This window comes from Aethalodelphis obliquidens, unplaced genomic scaffold (genome assembly GCF_003676395.1).
Source record: "Aethalodelphis obliquidens isolate GAN/ISIS:26980383/991018 unplaced genomic scaffold, ASM367639v1 scaffold1, whole genome shotgun sequence".
Taxonomy (NCBI): Eukaryota; Metazoa; Chordata; class Mammalia; order Artiodactyla; family Delphinidae; genus Aethalodelphis; species Aethalodelphis obliquidens.
Genome location: NW_020837945.1, coordinates 80,855,815 through 80,878,053, shown reverse-complemented (window position 1 = coordinate 80,878,053; position 22,239 = coordinate 80,855,815). Strand labels below are relative to the sequence as shown.

Genomic DNA, 22,239 nt, shown 5'->3' with positions numbered 1-22,239 from the left:
GTGTGTGTGTGTGTGTGTGTGTGTGTGTGTGTGTGTGTGTGTGTGTGATCACATTGGTAGATTTAGGTGATTTTGTTGTTTCTTTAGTTTTTCTGTACTCCTCAGAAAATTTTTTATTGATACAATGTGTTACTTTTAAAACTGGAAAAATATATTAAAAAAAATGGAGGGACTTTCCTTGAGGCTCCAACAGTCCAACCATCTCAATAGCCTGAGGAACTAAATAAAAACCAGGAGAATGAAGTTCACATTGTTTATCCCACCTTTTCATGGGCATTCAGGGAAGGGTGATTTCAGCCCTTCCTGAGCTGACATCCTGACAATGACATGTTGCTCAATGCTCTGAGCCGACCTCTGGACTCAGTGAAACCCCTGTCTGCTGTGCTTATGGACCCAGCCATGCCCCCACCTGGCTCTGGGAATGAATAACTTAAAGTGGGTTGTTCTAGATCTGAGCTTGGAGCTTGATCTGATAGGCACAAACAGCCATATCAAATGAGAATAGAGTTTCTTCTTCTTGGGCAACAGGAAAAGCGTGGAATTTTCAACAGATGGCCTGATCTAAGGTGTTTCCAGAACTTGGCTCTTCCTTGTTGGCAGAGGCCCTGCTCTGTGGTGTCCACCTGTCCCTACATTCTTGTTTTTGGTGAATAGGGGCATCTAATTAAGACATTCATGGAAGGTGGCCCAACAGGAGAAGGATTTGCTACTTAACATCACAAGTTACAAAAGAGGGTGAAAAAATTCTGTACATCTCCCTGGGCCAGCAGTCAGATAACTGCCCTTTCATGACTGGACCACAGGAGACTGATATGCTGCATGCACGGGAAAACAGTGCATGACAAATCACTTCTCCAGGAGCAAGTCTCTGGAAGTTGTTCTGAGACCCCAAATGATACAGATATCGCAAATAAACATGGTGGTCAAATAAGCCAGCCAAGGTCTATTATCATCATTCATTATCTTTTCTCAAATATCACATAATGACAGGATCCCCACTAAGTCCTTGTTTGGTACCTTGGAAACTTCAGCCACTGAAACAAACTCTGCCCAGACAATTTGGAACCTCAGGGAATGAAGTGTAACTTTCTCTCAGGTTCCTCTTGAAGTTCCAGATACTTGGACTAAGAACATCTCTGGTAAAGAATCTGGGTAAAGAAAAAGATGCTTTTCTTTGATTTTTTTGCTGAGAGTTTAGAATCATCTCAAAGCTTCCAGTTTGAAACTATTCTTTCTACCATGAGAATGATTTATGTCATAAAATGCCCTCTCTATTCCCAATAAGATTTAAGACTTATTTATGACTTTAATCCATTTGACCAAAGGGCCCTAGACCTAGCACGCGTGGGTGAGATGCTGGGCAGAGGGGTGGGTGAGCCTATACTTTGCACAGTCTTGCCCTGCTGCTGTCCCTGAAGAACTCAGGAAGGCACCAATACTCTTAATCCTTGCTTTCTGGAGCTCTATGAGAAGTCTGGATTTTGCTGAGCTTATGGTCCTGAGGCAATTCTCCTTTCCCAACCATGTTCTGCTTTCCATTCAGAGTGAATTTTTGATCTCATCAGTCTTTCAGTTACACACTGAAAACTCTATAATCCTCTAGTTGCCCTTTCAGCAATGACTGGAAAAAAGATGAGAACTACATCTATCACCCACTCGAAGAAATTCTCTCATCCTAAGTCTCTGTTACAATTAGTTCTCATTCAGTTGTATTATCTCTTACCTATTCTGCCATGTGTGTATGTATGTATATAATATATATTGAAAGATACAAGAAAACTGCATCTTTATCCCCTGGGCACATCCCAAGAGCTGAAATTCACCAATGTGCATCAATCTTTTCCAAACAATAATGCAAAGGAAATAACGTCTGTCTCTCTGAGTCTTTGTATGTGAAGCTCCAAGAGCAACCTGGGAGGGAGACAGTCCCTGAGAGTCCTTCCATGAGAAGAGGATGCCCATCTGACACAATTGGAGACTGAGGGTGCAGACTGAAGGAGATCTTGGCAGACATGATGAGTTGAGAATAGAGTGTACTTCTAGAGGGTGGCCTGAATAATAACTGCTAATATTTACTGAACATTTACTCTGTTCCAGGCACTATACTAAGCTTTTTACACACATAACTCACTTAACCTTCATATCAACACTTACTGTCATCTCATGTTACAGATGGGGAAACTGAGGCACAGAGACATTGTTCAAACATACCGAAGGTTTCAGAGCTAGGTGTTGTCAGAGCTGGGTGTCAAACCCAGGAAGTCTCTGAAGTCCAGATTCTTAACCAATATGCTTATTACCTGACCCAGCTTAGGTTGATAGTGTCCAGGAAATTTGTGCTACATCTTAGAACAGAGGTCAAGGAGGATAATCTTTGCTCTTTCCAGTTTTACTAGGAGCTTCTGCACTTGGGACTGTGCCTGTCAACAGCCTCTCAACAGAGGAATGGCCGCCCATTGATAAATGTGCCAGGGAAGGTTCCACATCAGTCACGACCCAAGAGACGGTGCACGGACAGCCAGGCATCATGATGGCTGCTCCACTGGGAATGCAGCCTTGATCATTCCACTAGGACCTAACCAAATTGGTGCCTTTACGTGGAGACAAACCTTAGTCCAGGCACCTCAAGACAGACCATTGCTTCCTATCTTGGTGCAGGAAAGAGCAGCAGCTTGGAGGATGGACAATTCTGGATTGAATCCCTAGCTCCTCAGCTCGCACAGTGGTATGTAATCTCTTACAGCCTCAGCTCCTCAGTGTGTGACGTGGCATGATTACAAAGGCTAAGGTGAAACATGCAATAAAGCAGGTACCTGGCAAATAGATCTTCAAAACAACATTAGCTGGCTTCCTCTTGCTCCTCTCAACTTGTTCAAACAAGTGCATGTAAATATTGTGGGAAATCAACCAGAGCACACTCTTACCCTCTTTCCATAACCCCCTTCAGCCATTCACTGGTAGCGTCATCTCCACCTCAGCCCTATGGCCATTTCTTCCCATACACTCTCTGTCTCTCTCTTTTCCTCTGCCCACCCCTCCCCTCACCGTACACTTTCTCCTTTTCCCCTCTTTGGCTAGGCAGACCCGTCAGAGGTAAACATCTAATGAGCTGACCGAAGTCCTGACCTGCCCTGTTTTGGGACAAATGAAGCAAGAACCTTCATCCAGCCTCAGAATCCCAACACAATGGAGCGTCAGGGGCCCCAGAGGTGGAGGCAGACAAGATCTGCTCAAAGGCATACAATTACATGGAGACAAAACTGCTGGTTAGATTCTCCCCCTTCCCCAAGGATGGGGTACTGCCCACTCCTCCCCCGAAGACTTACCCATGTCAGGGGCACAAGCCTCGTCTGCTTTGGCAGCATTATCTGCATTCTGTATGTTGGAATCTGGGGAACAAAAAGAAGATGTAGTGACCAGCCCATGCCCTCTAGGTTTTTAGAGAGGCAGGTAGAAGACTTTCCCACAAAGTCTGGATCTCTTGGGTTATGCCCATGTCTCTGGTGTCAGCTGGGTTCATGCTCACTTATTGGGGTTGGTAGTGTCTCCCCCATTATAGCCCAAACTCCAGAAAGACAGTAACCACACCCTTCCCCTCCTGTGACTCTCCCAGGCTAGTCCCAGCCTGGGCACAAGAGCTGAATGTGCTCTCCAGGGACTGGCAGCTTTTGTGGAAGGCCCACCCGCCCCTGCCATACATTAGTTCGTTCCTCCTCTTCTCCCCATCCTCTCCTCTGATCCTGAGTGGCAGGAATTATGCCCTTTTTATTTCTCTTACTGAGAGATCCATCAGACAGGGCTTCCTGAAAGGGTAGGAGTCTTGGTCCCCTGGTCTCTGTTTCCCCCTCTTCCCCATAGGGAAGTTACCAGGCACAGAGGACCATCTAGGAGTGCAGGCTGAACCTGTGGCAAGTGGATTAGAGCTGCAAAATCTCCCTTCCATCTTGGGGAATGCTGGTCCATGTACCTGGGCCACTGGCTTCGCTGTTGCTGGCCCCCTCCTTTGGGTGGGACGGGGTCTCCTGTCTGGGCTTCTGGCTGAAGGCCAGGAAGAGGTGTGTGCTCAGTGGCTGTGGAAGGTCCACCTCCAGGTACGCCCTCATGAACAGCTTGAAGATGTCATAACTAATAGGCTGAGAAGGGATAAAGAGGGAAAAGTCAGTGGAGAGAAGTGAAGAGACAGAGGGTGGGAGAGGAGAAGAAGGAATGGGGGAGCTGGCAATGGAAAGGGAAGCAGAAGGGAGTAGAGTGATTGGTGGGGGCAGGAATGAAAAGGCCTGGGAGTCGATAGAGGGTGAAAAGCATAGGCAGTGGGGGTAGGACGTGAGGAAGAGAAGACGCTGTTGGTTGTGTGTTGGGGCTTGGTGGGCCATGGAACCATGGGAGGCTTTCGTGACAAGGCATGTCTAAGTTTAGGAAGAAAAGGGGGTGCTGAAGACTGAGCACTGGGAGTGAGGGCTCTGCCTGAGTCGGGGACCACATGGGGGTCTTGTCTCTAATGGGCAGGACTAGGTCAGTGCCCTGGAATCCTAGGTAAGATGAAGAAGAATGGTAGGGAGAGGGAGGCAGGGAGGACAAGACAGGGGTATGGGATTAAGAGATACAAACTACTATGTATAAAATAAAAAGCAACAAGGATATATTGTACGGCACAGGGAAATATAGCCATCACTCTGTCATAACTTTAAATGGAGTGTAATCTATAAAAATATTGAATCGCTATGCTGTTTACCTCAAACCAATATAATATCATAAATGAACTGTATCGCAAAAAAAAAAAAAAAAAAAAGGATGAAGAAGGATGTAGTTGAAAACACAAGAAGAAATCGCTCTTCTGCGGTATGTCAATTTTCTGCTTATGCCGTGAGGGATGTGATTCCTGAGGATTCAGGTCTCAGAAAAGAAAAAAGAACAGGCTCCGTCTTTCATTACTTTCATAATTGACCTTCTTTGGACAACCCTCAAGATACCAGGGGAGGGAGTGTGTCAGGCTCGACTGCTCTCAAAACATGTCCTTGTGAAGGTTTCAGGCACCAGGAGAGAAGAGCAGGAAGCCAAGGACGGAAGGTAAAACCAAGAAACATGCCAAAACCTCTCCCTGCTGTATGTCGCCCAGTGCTGCCTGGCTTCTGGTCCCAGGTTGGGAGAACTGTGCCAGAAAGGGCTGCTGCACTCAGCAAACACTCGGCAACAACAGTGCGCAGTGAGTCATCACTGGCTTGTGCTTTGATGGCATCAGATTCTTCATCAAATCAGCAGATGCTCCTGGAAATCATCTGAGGAAGCGCTCCTCCAAGATCTGCTGTGCAGGCTTTTGTGAATAATAGCGATAAAATCCCTTTTTGGGAGCCTACTTGGCTCTCTCTGAAAATGTTGGTAGCATTTAACCCCTTGTCTCTTCTGGGAGATCTGGGAGCCTTCGCAGAACCAGAGTTGGCTGGCACGTGCACGATCAGGTTTTGGATACAAAGTCCTGGTCCTTAAAACAAGCAATGCCCTCTGGACCCCACTGGGAGGGAGCTTGCGGGGCAGTTTCTCCTTAGCCCCAGGCTGGGCTATTTAAACATCTCTTTAGCAGAGTGAAGGAAGCCTGATTCAGTTGGACAGAGGATAATGAAGGCTCATTACCAGATGAAGGCATCTCTAAGCAAATGGTGGACTTACATTTCTTGCGACAGGCATCAATCTCTATTTCTCTGCCTTTCCTGCCCCAGAATCTCTGTGGCTCTCTCTTGTACTCTTTCTGTCCCTCTCTGTCTCCACTGCCTCAACACCTCAGAATGTCCCTTCCACACACATCCTCTTTTTCCCAGTACACATCAGCAAAGTCTTTTCCTCCCACTTTCCCAGCGGAACCCATAATGACCTGCAATTCCACCCTCCCTGCCTCTGATGGCATCTCCCAACACCTGCTTGTCTACCTGCAAGCACGTTCGGGTCACTCTTCCAAAGAAACTGCTGTCTGCTCGAGCTATTAGCCTGTGCTTCTTCCCTTCCCCTTCACACTTCTCCTCACCTCCTTAATCCATTCGATTTGGATTCTAGTGCATCACCTCTGAATCTGCTCTCTTGAAGGTCACAAATTCAATGGTCTTTGTTTTAGATCTTCTCAATCTTTATTATTAATTTATTTTAAAAGGCTCTTTTTGCATCGTCCTTTCCTTTGCACTATTTTAATCGACAAGTACTGTTTTACAATATAGTTTTGAGTTCCAAAATGTTAATTTTTTTTCTGGTTGGCCTCAAATTGAAAACTATCAGCATATTTCTGGAAAACAGCGTATACTAAATGATTTAATAAAAAAGGAAATTCAGTTAAACAAAGTCTTACATAATGCTCTTAAAAAACCAAAGCTGAAAGATCTTCAAACAAGATCAGTGTGAGATTCAGGAGACCTCGTGGCTGGTCTGAGGTCCACCACATTTTCCTCCTTTTTTGAACCTCAGGTTTTTCTTTAGCAAACTGTGAATGCTGGACCAGAAGATCTCAAGCTCTAAACTTCTCTTGGGTTCTTCCTTAAACCAGTTCCTCTTCCTGACCCTACAGTTTCTATTCATGTCAATGGCAGCATTATCCTCCAAATATTCCAGCCTCAGCTTGAACTCCCAGTTGTCTGAGATCAATTCTTGTCCCTTCCTTCTTTCCACTGTTCTTTCGCAACGTCTGTCATATCCAGGTCTTTTCTGTATCCATTGCCCGTCGGCCCCACCCTGACAAGGCGGCTGTTGAAGTCCCCCATGCTCCTGGTTTTCTACTCCTGTTCCATGTGTCCTACCTGGACAACAGCAACACCCCTCAAAGGCTTCCTTGCCTCCACCTCCATCTGTTAGTCCTCTCATCTTTTCCATCCTTGCCAAGGTGATCTTCCCAAAGCACAGCTCTGATCAGACTGCTTCCCAACTAAAAAACTTTCCATGGCTTCTAATTGCCCATGGGAGAGTTGACATCACTTGTCTCCAAACTTTTAAAACCATGCGCCCTTCTGTAAGATTTTCAAGCACACATTGTCATTTATCTTTACTTATACATTATATATATGTACTACTGTGCTCCGCTACTATACATTATAAAAGACACACAAAAGAAATTAGAAAATAGAAATTAGATGAGATAAAAATCAATGTAAATAGAAAGTCTAATATGCAGGATTCCTACAGTCCAGTGGCTCATCCTGTGCACTCCCTGAATCCTTTGGGATTCACAGCCCTACCACAATCCCACTCCAACCTAGATTTGTAGCTACTTCAAGTTCGGAGACCATTCTGGTCTTTTCTCCTACAATTCTCTGTGTGTACCTTCACATTCTGCCCACACTGATCTCTGTGTCCTTTCCTGGCCAAGCTTCCATGTACTTAAATGAACTGTTTTCTTCTCTACCTGTTAAAATTCCAGCTATCCTTTATGGCCCAACTCAGATGCCACCCCTTCCAGGAAGCCTGGTATGATCTCTTGTGCCTGAATTGCTATACCTTTCCACGTTGGTTCCTGACTTGGGACACCCATATCTGCTGCCCTCGCAATATATAGTTGTTCATGACATACACACCTTAGTTCCTCGACTAGATCTAGAGCTCCTGGAAGGTAGGGAAATGTCTTATTTCATCTTTGTATCCTCCACACCACCTAGCACGGTATTTCCTAATAGGTATTTTAATGGACGTTGGGTTTCTAGTTGGTACACTTGGCTGTCATCAATCATTGTGGGGTCTGTTCAGTCAACATATATGTACTGAGTCTCCCAAGTACAAGACACAGTGCTGGGCACCACTGGAGAACACACCAGTGAATTAGGCATGAGTTCATACCTTTAAGAGACTCAGTGGGAAAAGTATTGAAATAATTCTAACACAGGGTCAACAGTGGTGAGTGTCACAGCAGAAGAACTGACAAACTATTATGAGAACTTAGAAAACAATGATGATTGAACACATGTCCAACCATTTATGGCCCTATCCTGGGGAACAAAATGGCATAAAATAAGCCCAGAAACACAGAGCATTCATGTCAGAAGAGCTCAGAGGAGACTAGATCTCCTTACATCACTGAGACTCTGGAATTTTACTGATTTGCCCCAGCCAGCTAGCATCAAAGCGAAACCAGAAGCCTGATCGTCTGACACCTAGTCCAATGCTCCTGCTCTAGTATCTGATCTGTCCCAGGCCCTGGTGCTGACATCGTGTTCCCTGCCATTCCCTCTAAGCACCCCAAGTTCAGTAGGCAAGGAAATGTGACTGAGGGCCACTCTCAAAGTGATATCTGGATTGCAAAAGAGTAAGTTCCTTATGAGCACAGGCCAGGCTCAGGGTAGGTGCTTGGCACATGTGTGATGGGTAGGGAGTGGCCCATACTCTGCCCAAACCAGATAAACAACCACTATGTAGCACGCTGACAACTCTCAGAGCCCTGAGTAACATCTTAGACACTGCCATTGTTCAGACATTTTTTCTTTTTCCCCAGAAACTGCAACTTTCATGTGGAAACTAGCTAGGCAATTGTTAATTCTTCCACAGGTCAAAGAAGGAAGGAGAACTAGATGGAGAGTTTATTGAGCATTGTACATACGTGATCTTACTTAAGTCTCAAAACAACAGTGTGACGTGGTACTATTACTGCCCTTTTGTGGATGAAAAAAATTTTGAGAACATAAATGACTTGCTCAAGTCGTAAAGCAAGTGGCAGAGCTGTGCTTTGTGCTAAGGTGTGCCTGAGTCTAAGATCATGGTGATACCAGGCCCCCCTGCCTTTTTGGTTGCACTGTTTCCGTCTGCTTTCTGGCCATCTTCAGCTGTGCTCTCTTCTCCAGAGAATCACTCGGTGCCGATGGGCAAGGGCACGCTTGTCGTGGCCAGACGGAGCCCTGCCACTCTGTAAACTTTTATTCCCAGCCACCCTTTCCTAGCAACCTGCCCCTTCCCACAGCTAACTCATTTCTTGTTGAGACATTTTAGCAGCAGTAAGCCATCAAACTCAAGAGAATTTAAACCCTTGTTGTTTCTGAACCCCATGCTGGGACATTATACCTACTTGAAGCCAGCCACACTGTGAGAGGGAATGAAATCAGAGTGACGGAGCTCCCCTAGGACATGGCAGAGCGGGGGCCAGCCTGATGGAGGCAGGGGCCTGCTTCTGAAAGCTCCTACGGCCTTCACACCCTCGGCAGCCCTGACCAAACTGTTCCTCTCCCACTCTCGTCAGCTTCAGGGCAGACAGGCGGAGGAGAAGTCCCTGCCAGTCTTTGCTCCTGTGTTTTTGGAGGTGGGGGTGGGGACTGGGGGGCTGCAAGTTCTTTGCTGGCTTTGGCATCATTTCCACATGGTTCCTCCTCAGGAATGTTCTTTGAAAGGGTGCATTCTCAATCTGGCTCCTGTTCTGGCACCCTTCCTCCTGCTTCATTCTCAGGTGATCAGTGCATTTTATTCAAAGCACCTCTCAGGTGTACCTCGAGGGTGTGGGCTCTGTTGATTCACTTCCAGGGCCCAGAAGAGAAGGAGTTGACACAAGGTTTGTTGAAAGGATGACAATATGAATAAATAAGCGGCCAGCCTCCTTCCAAGTTTGTCCTGCTGATCAGTTGCTTTTCTGCTATTAGCCCTTATAAAAGGACCCAGGACCGGGGAAAAGGGAGTTGAGTTTAAAACATTTTGGCGAAAGGTAACAGAAGGGTAATAATAATGGGCACTATTTTTAAGTGTCCTAAAAGTGTTAGACATTTTGCAAAAAGCATCTTATTTAATTCACTCATCTGCAAGCTTCAAGGTCTTTCTTTTTGGTTGTTTTATATATTCAGTTCACAGAAGAGGAAACTGAGGCCCAGAGAGGTGAAATATTCAAGGCCACATTGCTGGTTTGCAGCAAAGCTAGGAGTCTAACCTAACAGCATAACCTCCAGGGTCATGGCTCTTAAACTTGGCCCTGCCAGTAGGAAGTAAGTACTGGAGGAGAGGAACTATGCTTCCTCATCTTCATATCTTCTACGGCATCCAGCACAGTGCCTGGATGCTCAAGAAACATTAGATGAGCTGAATCTGAAAGTAGGGGAGGTCTTGCATGCACTTATTCATTCAGCAAATGTTTGTGGAGTGCCTGCTATAAGCCAGATACTCTTCTGGGCACTGGGGACACAGCAGTGAACAAAACTATTCTAGTCGGGGAGATAGACAATGAAATAAGTAAGTTATACAGTGTGACAGATGGTGAGAAGCACTAAGGAGGAAAATAAGGCAGAGCAGGAAGACAGGAAGCGTCAGGAAAGAGGGTTTAACATTTTAGATAGAGAATGTGACATTCACTGAGAAGGTGATTTGAGCAAACACTTGCAGGAAGTGAAGGAATGAATGATATGGATATCTGGGGGAGGAACATTGCAGGAAGAGGCCAGAGCATGAGCACAGGTGCTAAGGGTAGAGCAGCCTTGGCTTGTATGAAGGCATCAAGGAGGCTAATATGGCTGGGAAAAAATGGGAAGAAGAATAGCAAGATATGAGGTCCGATAGTAGGGGAGATGCAGATTGTAATGGTCCGATAGTAGGGGAGATGCAGATTGTAATGGTCCGATAGTAGGGGAGATGCAGATTGTAATGACCTTGATTTTGACTCTGAGTACCAGGTGGGCAGACCATAAATGATTGTGGAAAACAGCAGTGACACCATCTGACTTCAGTTTTAACAGACTGCTCAGGATGTGTGTAAAGAATAGACTTTCAAGGTCAAGAGCAAAAACAGGGAGCCTAAGAGGAGACTATTGCAATAATCTGGGCAAAATATGGTGGTGCCTCAGGTCAGGGTGATAGCAGAGCAGGTAGTGAGATGTGTCTGGATTTTGGATGTATTTCGAAGGTAGAAATGATGGAGGCGGCTGATGAATTAGATGTGGGATGTGAGAAAAAGAGAAAAGTCAATGATGACTCCATAGTTTTAGGCTGAATAACTTGAAGACTGGACTTGTCATTTACTGAAATGGGAAAGACTGCTGGAAAAATAGGTTTTAGAGAGGAAGATCAAGGAGCTCCGTTTAGCTTATGTTAAGTTTGAGATACCTATTTGATTTTTAAGTGGAAATGTCAAGTAAAGGGGTAAGAGGAAAATCAGAAGCGTATAGTGTCCTGAAAACCAAGTGAAGGAAGTGGAGGAGGATTTGACCAATCAGGTGCAATGCTGTTGAGTAAAATGACTTGAGTTTTAGCCACATGCAGGTCCTTGGCTATTTTGACTAGTGATTTTAGTGTAGGCGTGGGGGTTACATGCTGCTTGAAGAGCTTTCAGAAAAGTGGGAAGAGGAGAAATTGGAGGCAATGAGTATAGACACATCTTTTGCACAGCTTACTTGTTATAAAGGACAGGAGAGAAATGAGGTGGTAGCTGGAGAGAGAAGTGGAGCCAGAAAAAGGTTTTTTAATGTAGGAGAAAGAGCAGTATGTTTATTTGTTGATAAGGAAGATCTAATACATAGAGAAAGCTGATGGGAAGGAGATGGAGTCAGAGTGAGAGAGGAATACGTTGTTGAAGCAATGCCTGTCAATAGACCAAAGAGGACGGGACTGAGTACACAAGTGGAGGGGTTAGACTGAGATCAGAGCATAGAAAGCTTGTCCCTAATTACAGGAGAAAAGGTACAGCTAGGTGGGCACATAAGGTGAGGATTTGGGGGAAGATTGCTTCTGACTGTTTCTATTTTCTCAGTGATGTAGAAAACACAGTTGATAACTGGGAATTGAGAAAGGGAGGAGGAGTGAGAGATTTGAGGAGAGAAGAGAAGGTATGATGTGGCCTTCTAGGATAGTGAGAAGGTGAATGGACTTGAGGAACTTATGATTCCAGGTAGCACCAATGGCTCACTTGAAACTTGGGAGAAAATATGTTGAGAAGCATGTTCTTCAAAGTGAGCTAAACTTCTAAGAGAGGAACAAATTATGGGAAGGTTAGAACGTGGGGTTTTTAAAGGCTTGAAATGAAAATGTTCTTACCTCATGTGGGTCATATTGTTTGAGGCTCCCACCCTCATTAAATTCAGCCAAGACATCATTTATCTTCTTGGAAGAATCTGGAGAGACATAATCCATATGTGAAACATGGTGAACAGTGAATGGGAGCTGGGCCAAGTAAATTCTCCGTGTCTAATCCTGATTATGATGGAGTGAGCCCTCATTCCAGAACCACGTGGAGGAATGTCACCGTCATCTGCCCTTCTGCCCTCTCATTTATTTATTTTTTAGTATATTTTCTCTCTTTCTGTATGAAGTATCTTTCTAACCCACAAATCTGATTAGATCGTGCCTCTGCTCAAAACCCTTACACAGCTCTTAACTTCCCCAGGATAAAGCCTAAACCCTTAGCTTGGTATACAAGTACTTGGTGATCTGACCTAGCCTATTCCTTATCTCTTCCCTTAATCTTTCACTCACTCAATTTTTCAGCCACATCAAACCACATTTCTAGAAATTTCTTAATATGCTCTGTACTTTTTCATGGAGTCTCTTCTCTGCATTACAAACTTCACTCAATTCTCAGTACCCAGCTCAAATGTCAACTCCTTTGAAAAGCCTTCCTTTACTAGTCAGAGTTAATCACTCCCTCCCCTGGCTCCCACATGGCTTGTACATAACTCCGTAACAGCACCTGTCATATGGTGTTATATTTATTAACTTGCCTTTCTTGCTTATCTCCTGCCTCAGTTCAACCTTGAGAACTGTAAGCCTTTGTATACCATATCAAGGCCTGACATATAACCAGTGTTCAGAAAACCAATATATTAGATGATCGAATAAATATCTGAGCAGAAATTTTAAAACATTAAAATTTTTTTTAATTAAATGGGATGGGTGGGCATCAAGCCTGGCGGGGTTCTGTCCTTGGTGCTGAAACAGAGACAGGATTCATAAAGCATGGTAGTTTAGAAAATTCTGCTTTCCATAGGAAATAATTTAGAAACTACTGGAGAAAATTGTGGTGTTTCTTTTCTTTTCTTTTTTTAGTTTATAAGGGAATTGGGAGTCAAGAGAAGGGAGTCAATAATTGTCATTATAACATCTTGAGTAGTTACCAGTACTCTAGACATCAAAGAAAACCAGGATTTCTACACTCTCTCTGTCTCACAGTATTGTGGATAAATAAGAGCTTCTCAAGCTCTATTATTGTCATCATTTAAACATCTGAACAAAGGGCAATGTCACTAAAAGCTGATATAGTGTTCCTTGGTGTTTGGGCTCTTTGTACAGAGGGCTGTGCTTTCTTAGGCCTACGTAAAGTGGATGTGCTTGTGGGCTGGGCTGTTCTCCATGACTTTGCTGACTTGGATTCAATCAAGCACAAGTTATAATCATTTCAGGATTAAGACATATTGAAATGCCACAGGAAAACACTGCTGTTGCCTAAAAATGGACATTTCTTTCTGAAATTCAAAACAGATGTTGGAAAACTAATAGCTCAGTGAGATCCAGGCAGCAGATGCCATCAATTTGGGTTGCTTCCAGTCAATCCAGAAAACACTATAGAGAGTAAGATGTTGCTAGGTACTGCTGATGAACTAGTTGGGGACAGGATATGAATAACTGTGGTAATAATAGCTACCCCTTATTAAAGACCTTTACTGCATATTCTCATATGCTCTCCCCTACCAGTCCATGCAGATTTGGTACTATTTTCTTCTGTTCACAGATGAGGAAACTGAAAGTCAGAAAAGTTAAATGACCTGCCTAAGAGTCAGGGTTTTGACTCAGGTCTAGTCTGGCTCAAAAGTCTGTATTCCTTTTCCTTAGGCACTATTCACTATTACTTCCCAAACATTTGCTAACACAAGGAAAGGTGTAATTAATGCTGTGGCAATGATATGAAGTTCTTGGAAGCACAGAGTGGGGAAGAAGTAAAATAACAGGGAATAAGTAAAACTAGGATGAGAGAGGGGTTAAGGTGGGGACTGGGGATGCCCCATGAAGGAGGTAGCATTTGAGCTGGGGTGTAAAAATGAGTTAGGTTTCGAAAGGCAGACATGAAGTGGACAGGGCATTCTCAGAAGAGACAGGGTGAACAAAGATATGAAGATGGGCACCACGGGACCTTTAGGCAAGGTTAGAACCAGAGAGTAGTCTGGGGCCAGATTTGTGGGAGTACTGAGTGCCAAGTTAAGGACATTGATTTCAAATTGTTGAAGACTTTTTGAGTAGTACAGTAACATAACCAGGTCTATTTTTTAAAAGCCACTCAGGCAACAGAATGGAAGAGAGGTTAGAATTAGGTCAGATTTCAGTTAAGGTCACACATAAATTATATTCAAATTATTCTATGAGTAGCTTAAATATTTAGGAAAAAACACTATATTTTAGAATCTATTTCAATGGGAGATTTTCAGCTCAGCCAGAATGGCCAAATTTTTTAAAAAATGAAAAATTTGGAGCATGGGTCTTCCTGGTGCGGCTTCTGCAAAAGTAGTACAGAGCCAGCATTCTGACTGAGAACCAAGAAAGTGATTTCACTTGAATTTTGTTTTGTTCTGTTTTCCCCATCTTTCGTTCCTGCTTAATTTTTCTCCATGGCTCTTACCACCATTTAATACTCTATATATTTTACTTCCTTAGCTTTATTTTTTTTAACTTATTATTATTTTTTAACATCTTTATTGGAGTATAATTGCTTTACAACGGTGTGTTAGTTTCTGCTTTATAAAAAAATGAATCAGCTATTCATATATTCCCATACCTCCTCCCTCTTGCATCTCCCTCCCACCCTCCCTATCCCACCCCTCTAGGTGGTCACAAAGCACTGAGCTGATCTCCCTGTGCTATGTGGCTGCTTCCCACTAGCTATCTATTTTACATTTGGTAGTATATATATGTCCATGCCAGTCTCTCATTTCATCCCAGCTTACCCTTCCCCATCCCCGTGTCCTCACGTCCATTCTCTACCTCTGCATCTTTATTCCTGTCCTGCCCCTAGGTTATCCAGAACCATTTTTTTTTTTTTTTAGATTCCATATATATGTGTTAGCATATGGTATTTGTTTTTCTCTTTCTGACTTACTCCCCTCTGTATGACAGACTCTAGGTCCATCCATCTCACTACAAATAAGTCAATTTCATTTCTTTTTATGACTGAGTAATATTCCATTGTATATATGTGCCACATCTTCTTTATCCATTCAGCTGTCAATGGACACTTAGGTTGCTTCCATGTCCTGGCTATTGTAAATAGAGGTGCAATGAACATTTTGGTACATGACTCTTTTTGAATTATGGTTTTCTCAGGGTATATGCCCAGTAGTGGGATTGCTAGGTTGTACGGTAGTTCTATTTTTAGTTTTTTAAGGAACCTCCATACTGTTCTCCATAGTGGCTGTATCAATTCACATTCCCACCAACAGTGCAAGAGTGTTCCCTTTTCTCCACACCCTCTCCAGCATTTATTGTTTCTAGATTTTTTGATGATGGCCATTCTGACCGGTATGAGGTGATACCTCATTGTAGTTTTAATTTGCATTTCTCTAATGATTAGTGATGTTGAGCATCCTTTCATGTGTTTGTTGGCAATCTGTATATCTTCTTTGGAGAAATATCTATTTAGGTCTTCTGCCCATGCCATAAAAAGAAACGAAATTGAGTTATGTGTAGTGAGGTGGATGGACCTAGAGTCTGTCATAGAGAGTGAAGTAAGTCAGAAAGAGAAAGACAAATACCGTATGCTAACACATGTATATGGAATCTAAGAAAAAAAAATGTCATGAAGAACCTCGGGGTAAGACGGGAATAAAGACACAGACCTACTAGAGAATGGACTTGAGGATATGGGGAGGGGGAAGGGTAAGCTGTGACAAAGTGAGAGTGTGGCATGGACATATATACACTACCAAACGTAAGGTAGATAGCTAGTGGGAAGCAGCCACGTAGCACAGGGAGATCAGCTTGGTGCTTTGTGACCACCTAGAGGGGTGGGATAGGGAGGATGGGAGGGAGGGAGACAGAAGAGGGAAGAGATATGGGAACATATGTATATGTATTACTGATTCACCTTGTTATAAAGCAGAAACTAACACACCATTGTAAAGCAATTGTACTCCAATAATGATGTAAAAAAAAAAAAAAACTTCCCTAAGATTATCTCAAACTGTAACATGCATGTGGATTGCTTGGGGATAAGGTTTAAACGCAGATTCTAACTCAGTAAGTCTGGATCGTGGCCTGAGATTCTGCATTTCAAGGAAGAGCTTAGGTGACACCAATTATGTAGGTCCATGGACCTCACTTTTCATGAGCAGATCTTAAGCAACGTTCCTGTGTAACTGTGGCTGACTAGTAAGGATTGCCTGTCACAACACAGAAAAAGAACATGATGCTGAGCCTGGAGGAACATATTCCACAGATTGGGAAGATCATAAATGACTCTCAACCCAGGGAGGGAAAGACACAGAGAGACGGAGAAGGGAAAGTTGGCACATGAAGGGAAAAAAACCCTAGATTTTCCTTTTTCCAGTGAAGGCTGGGATGTATGAATAAGTTTTCTAAGTACTCAGGGAGTCAAAAAAACAGTGAGATGCACAAAAGCAAGAATGAGGTTTTCCAAGGGTCCTAGAAAGATGGAGGATGATGTCAGAACAGAGCTGCCAGGCCTGCAGCACTGCTTCAGAAGGCCCACCTTTGCAGCCAGGAGGAGTCGGGCCCTGGGCTGGAATGTGGGAAGCATGTATAAGAAGTCCAGCATTATAAGCACCAAAACAGTCTCCCAGTTAGCCTTCTTTTCCTGTTCCCTGCTTATCCTCAGCATGTAGTCCATTGCCTGTCATAAAACTGATGTTCAATAAAAATTTACGGAATAAATGAGGCCTAGAACAGGGATTGGGCTTGTCATGCTTGTCCCATATGTCCTATTTTCCCAGGGGCACAGGGAGAAAAGGTAGACCAATGGTTCTCAATATTGGCTGCCTGCTGGAATCACCTGGGGAGCTTTAAACACTACTGATGCCTGGGTCTCACGCCTACAGATGATGATTAAATGGTCCAGGGGTGGGGGAGTATGAGGGCAGGACACTGCAATTGTTCAACGTCTCCAGGTATTTCCAGTGTGTAGCCAAGGCTGAGGACCACTGGGGCCCGCCAAGCTAACTTCTCAGGGAAACCCGTGGAAGTGACGGCTCTGCCACAGCGTTACATATAGAATAAGAGAAGAATACTTTACGTTGAAGCAGAGGGAATTTTGGCTGATAAAGAAAACCCTCTTTGGGATACTAAGTTTTTCTGATTCATCATAGATGACCTGAATGGCTGGTATGGCTTATTTGTATAAGTAAAATTTGCATCGCTAGCAAGATTTCCTACTTTTTCTCCAAATAATTTGGCCTCATCAGTCATAGGTGGAGGAATGGAGGAACAGTTACCTTCTTGCATCTAAAAACGTGGTCCCTGGACCAGCAGTGTCAGCATCACCTGGGAGCTTGTCAGAAACACAGAATCTCAGAACAAGCACAGACCTACTGATTCAGAATCTGCATTTTAACAGAATCCAGGAGATTCATGTGCACGTTCAAATTTGAGAGCCATCATTTCCAGAGAAGTCTCTCCCTATCCGTAGATTCTGTGGCTGCTCGTGCGTGGAGTCCCAGTCGTCACTAATGAACAGAAGGCCAGTCGCACCAAAAGAGATGTGGGTGAGAAACAGCTGTGATTATCGCTTTCACGATGGAATCAACTAGACATGACCCTTTACGGGCCCAGGAATCCATGAGCATGCGATTAAATCTCACTCTACTGGCCAATATAAATAGCAAAGTTTCAACAAAGCTTACTTACAGCCTTACATTGTTCTACAAATCAGCCCTAAACAATTTCTCTGACCGGTTTGAATTTTGAGCTATAAATTATCACCATCTTAAAGTCAAAAACTTTGCCTTGATCTGATTCTACTGAAATATATTTCTGAATAGCAGAATTTGCTGATTCATTCTCTTTAAAATGTATTTAAAATTTTTGTCCGGATACGAAAAGTCAGCAAGAGAAAAAAGCATCAGGGCTGCCCCGCACTGAGGACCCTGCTTACCTGCTGGAATTCAACACCTGGGAACCAGCATGGGGGTTAAATGAGACCTTCCTGCCCAGGAACCCTGCCTTGGGCCCTCTTTCTTCTTATCTACACCTTTCCCACTATCTCAAGGGGAGAATGATTGTTGGTGGTAACTAAGATGAAAAGATTATGGAAGGAAGAAGATGGGACTCTGGGCCAAACAGACTTTAGAAACCTCTGTGAAGAACTAAATAGAGAACAGAAGCATAAAGGGGGAGGGGGTCCAATCTCAGAGCCTTAGAAGGGCACTGAAGCAAACCCCAGTTTTTTCTCTATTTCTTCGTATGTCGCTATTATTTTTAAAATTACCTAAAACTTAGAAATAAGAAAAAAAGTGGGCAGCACATCTTTTCAATGTCATATGGAATAAAGGCTACCCAAGGACTATCTAGGTGCATGTACTTAGTTCTACTCACTGTTTACTATTGATTAAATGTATTAAATGTACCAGCTTTAGTGAAGTTACATGTTAACTTACAGATTTTTTTTCCAGCAGATATGCATAGAACTGTCTGGTGGAACAGATAACCCAAAAGATTAGGGTTTGTTGTCCTGTAAGACAGTAACCAGTTTTATATCTAACCAAGCAATCTTATCCTTACATTTGTTTACAAAATTGCCTAACTAGGAATTTATGGATTTGATCTGTATCCATCCAGGGTCTGTCCATACCTTGCTTCTCAAATTTAACGTCTTACTGGCTCCTCCACTAATTAATGAGTTAAATAAAATCTTTGGCACATGTTTATTAAAAAGTTTTTTGTTCTATTATAATTTAATTAACATATATTTTTTTCTTTACCAATGTATGGTTGAAGGTTGAGCTCCAATGAGTACTTTCTGCTTAATTTATTGAAACTGAATTGAAGCAAACTGAATTTACCTGGAATTGAAAACATTGGTTCTAATTCTTATTCTGCCACTGACTTTCTGTGTGACCTTGGGCAAGTCACTGAGCTCCTCTGAATTTAGTGTTCTCATTTGTAAAATGGATAGTAGTTGCACTTGATCATGGCTAAGATCTCTCCTAGCTTTAAAAAGTCTACAAAATCAAGCAACAACTAGCTGATGTAGGAAATGTTTAGTTTCACTTCTTAGAGAATTAAAAGTAAACATGGATGTTTTATTGGGGTTTTTTTCCCCCTTTTTCCCTTTATGAATAAGATGATAGTTTCTGTCCTTGATAAATCATGGAAAAAACTGGAAAAATCCCCTCCCCGCAAATAACAGGATTAGGACAATAAGCCAGTCATCTCTCTGAAGCTGTTAGGGGACGGTCAGTAGGAGGCATCCTCACATGCTCACACCCTGTGAGGCTGAAAAGAAACCTGTTTAAACATAGAAACTAAGTACTGATAGGGCTAATGAAGGTCATTTAATCAACCAGACATCTGATGTCTAACCTCCCCTCTAGTGTCTCAGCCAACTCTGCCCAGACAGTTCTAAGGAAAGGAAACTCAGGCACTTTGGGGTCCATTCTGTTCCATCTTGGACAGGTTTAACCATTAGGAATCATTACTAATACTAATACCATTAGTATTCCTTACTTTAAAGTCTTTCTTCTGATGCTTTCCTCCCATTAGTCCTAGGGCTACTTCTTGAAGCCATCAGAAATTAACTTTACACCTTCTCCCCCAAAGAGCACTGTAGCTATTTTAATACAGCTAGCTCTCTCTCACCCTTCTCTGAGTCTTCCCCTTTCCAGAAAGTATGCATAGTATTTTCATCCATCTTTTCATATCTAGGCTGTGAGGCCCCTCACCATGCTGCTGGCACTTCTCAAACAAGTTCTGGTTTGTCCATATCCACTGGAAACTGTGGTGCCCAGAAATAAATTCAGTTCTCTAGAAAGGTCTGATCAGGGTAGGATAGAAGGTGGATATCGGTTTGCCTTACTAGAAACTATGAGTCTATTAATATATCGTAAGATCACAATTGAGGATTTGGTTAAATAAAATAATGTACATGTACTCAAAAGAAATCTCCGTAACCACTAAAAACCATGCTTCTGAAAAGTACTGGATGATTTGGGAACACCTCGTGACATATTGCGTGCTAGCTAGTCTCCAGAGATGGCTGCTGCCAACCTTCCTCCCTGCTGTGTGAGTCACTGTCCCATGAGATGTGGAGTCCATTCCTCCACCCCATCAAATCTGGGCCAGGCCTGTGACTGCTCTGACCAATGGAATGTGGAGAGAGTTATGTTCTAGCACCTCTAAGCCCAGGTGTTAAAAAGGCCTGCTGCTGCTTTTATGCTCTTGGAGCCCTGAGCCATGTGTACAAAGTCCAGGTTGCCCTGCTGGCAAGAAAGGCCACACAGAGAGGCCCTGGGAGATGAGAAAGCACTTGGAGGAACAGGCTGCAGAGAGGAGCGCCGAGGTACCAACGAGTGAGTGAATAGGCCATGCTGGGTCATATGAGGCATCCCACCTGCAGCCCCAAACACTGTGGAGCAGGAACTAGTCATCCTGCTGGGCCCTGTCCAGGGTGCCCGAGCCACAGAACCATGGGAACAAAACCAAAATGGTTGTTTTTGGGGTTTTTTTTGTGGTACACGGGCCTCTCACTGTTGTGGCCTCTCCCGTTGCGGAGCACAGGCTCTGGATGCGCAGGCTCAGCGGCCATGGCTCACGGGCCCAGCCGCTCCGCAGTATGTGGGATCTTCCTGGACCGGGGCACGAACCCGTGTCCGCTGCATCGGCAGGTGGACTCTCAACCACTGTGCCACCAGGGAAGCCCCCAAAATGGTTGTTTCAACCTATCAAGTTTTGAAGTTGTTTGGACATAGCGACAGATAACTGAAACATATTGTTAGGGTGAAGAAAACAGCACGCAAAATAGCCTAGCATGTTTGTTTTTTAAATATATATATATGTATATATGTGTAGGTGTATGTGTAGTTTGATATTTATATTTATACACAAACATACTAGTTGTGGTTTTCACTGGAAGATAGGATCATGAGTGTCTTTAATTTCATCTTTTCGCTTTTCAAAAACTTTACACTTGTTTTTATTTTGTAACAGAAAATTCTTAAATTGTCACATTATCCTTTTGACAAGCCCTTTACAGTCTTAACTCACATTAAGTTTACTGTTCATTATACAGATATATAATAAATATATATTTTATCTCTGAGAGTATTTGAACATGGCTTCTCCCCAGAGAAGTGGCAGGGTTTATGACATTTCAACAGGACATACAAAAAGCCTCTTGTCCTGAAATTCTTGGCCTCTCCCACCCGGAACTGCACTGGAGAAAGTTCTCACTTCTCAGGCTGTACACTTCAGTTACTTCGCTACTGTAAAGCTACTGTTTTTGTGGTTATGGAAGAGTGGTTGCTATGGCAATGCGATCTGACTGAATGCCAGAATGCGTCTAAAGCTGGTAGACGTGCCTTTTTCAGGGTTTCCTCTGAGGATTAATCATTTTCCAAGAATTGTATCTTCTTTTCCTCTCCTGTTAGAAATGGTGCCGGAGCACCTCATCCAGTCCTGGGACACGGACAAAATGAGGATGGGTCCGAGAAGGACAAAGCTTACGGTTGGAAAAAAAGACCACAGAGGAGCCATTTCCTACCAAGTACTCGGGTTTCTTTCCACCCCTCCCTCCTTGACTGCTTTGTCACATTTGGACCCCTCTGTCCTCACTTTCCACAGACTCTCAGGCTTTGAGGTATCTTTGCTGGCTTCCTTTCGTTCCACAAGTTGTGAGGAACTTCCACAGCAATTTCCCACACATTAGCATTTGTTCATTGCCACATTCCCCACCTTAGCTCTGTGCCTCAGCTCAAACGAGATTCCATTCAAAGGACCTGCCTGCCCTCCCTGCCCTGGCCGCTTCCTCATCCAGGCCACCTTGCACGTAGCCACCAGGTTCATGGCTCTACATGTTGCCACCTCAGTCCCAATGCCATGCCTTGACATGCGGGGCCCAAGGCCTGTGGCTACCCGTATCCCTCCCATGTCCTCCTCTCCACCCTCCTGCCACTTCTCTCCATCTAGCTCAGAAGCTCTCCTTACCACCCCATAGACACCTTCGCCCTTTGTGCTCCTTTACCTTTGCTTCCACAGTTTCTATCCCTCCCCCCACCCTCTACTACTCATATTTTAAACTTCTTTTCTCCACAGAGTTCATCCAGCTAAATCCTCTGTTATGAGTTAAGTTGTATCCCCTGCAAATTTATACGTTGAAGT

General features: G+C 43.7%; 1 protein-coding gene across 6 annotated transcripts in view; it reads right to left on the bottom strand.

Moving 5' to 3' along the window:
* Positions 1-22,239, bottom strand: part of DGKG (diacylglycerol kinase gamma) — a 207,551-nt gene that overhangs the window by 148,198 nt on the left and 37,114 nt on the right. For 5 of the 6 annotated variants that reach the window (XR_003433362.1, XM_027109494.1, XM_027109508.1 and 2 more), the window contains exons 3-5: positions 11,965-12,041; positions 3,968-4,133; positions 3,327-3,389 (exon numbers count right to left, since the gene is read on the bottom strand). Coding sequence is in view for 5 of the 6 variants with exons in the window: in XM_027109494.1 (XP_026965295.1) it covers positions 3,327-3,389; positions 3,968-4,133; positions 11,965-12,041 (306 nt within the window). In the remaining variant the exon portion in view is untranslated. Of the gene's footprint in view, positions 1-3,326; positions 3,390-3,967; positions 4,134-11,964; positions 12,042-22,239 lie in introns of those variants that run through there. The other variant, XM_027109526.1, reaches the window with a different exon arrangement.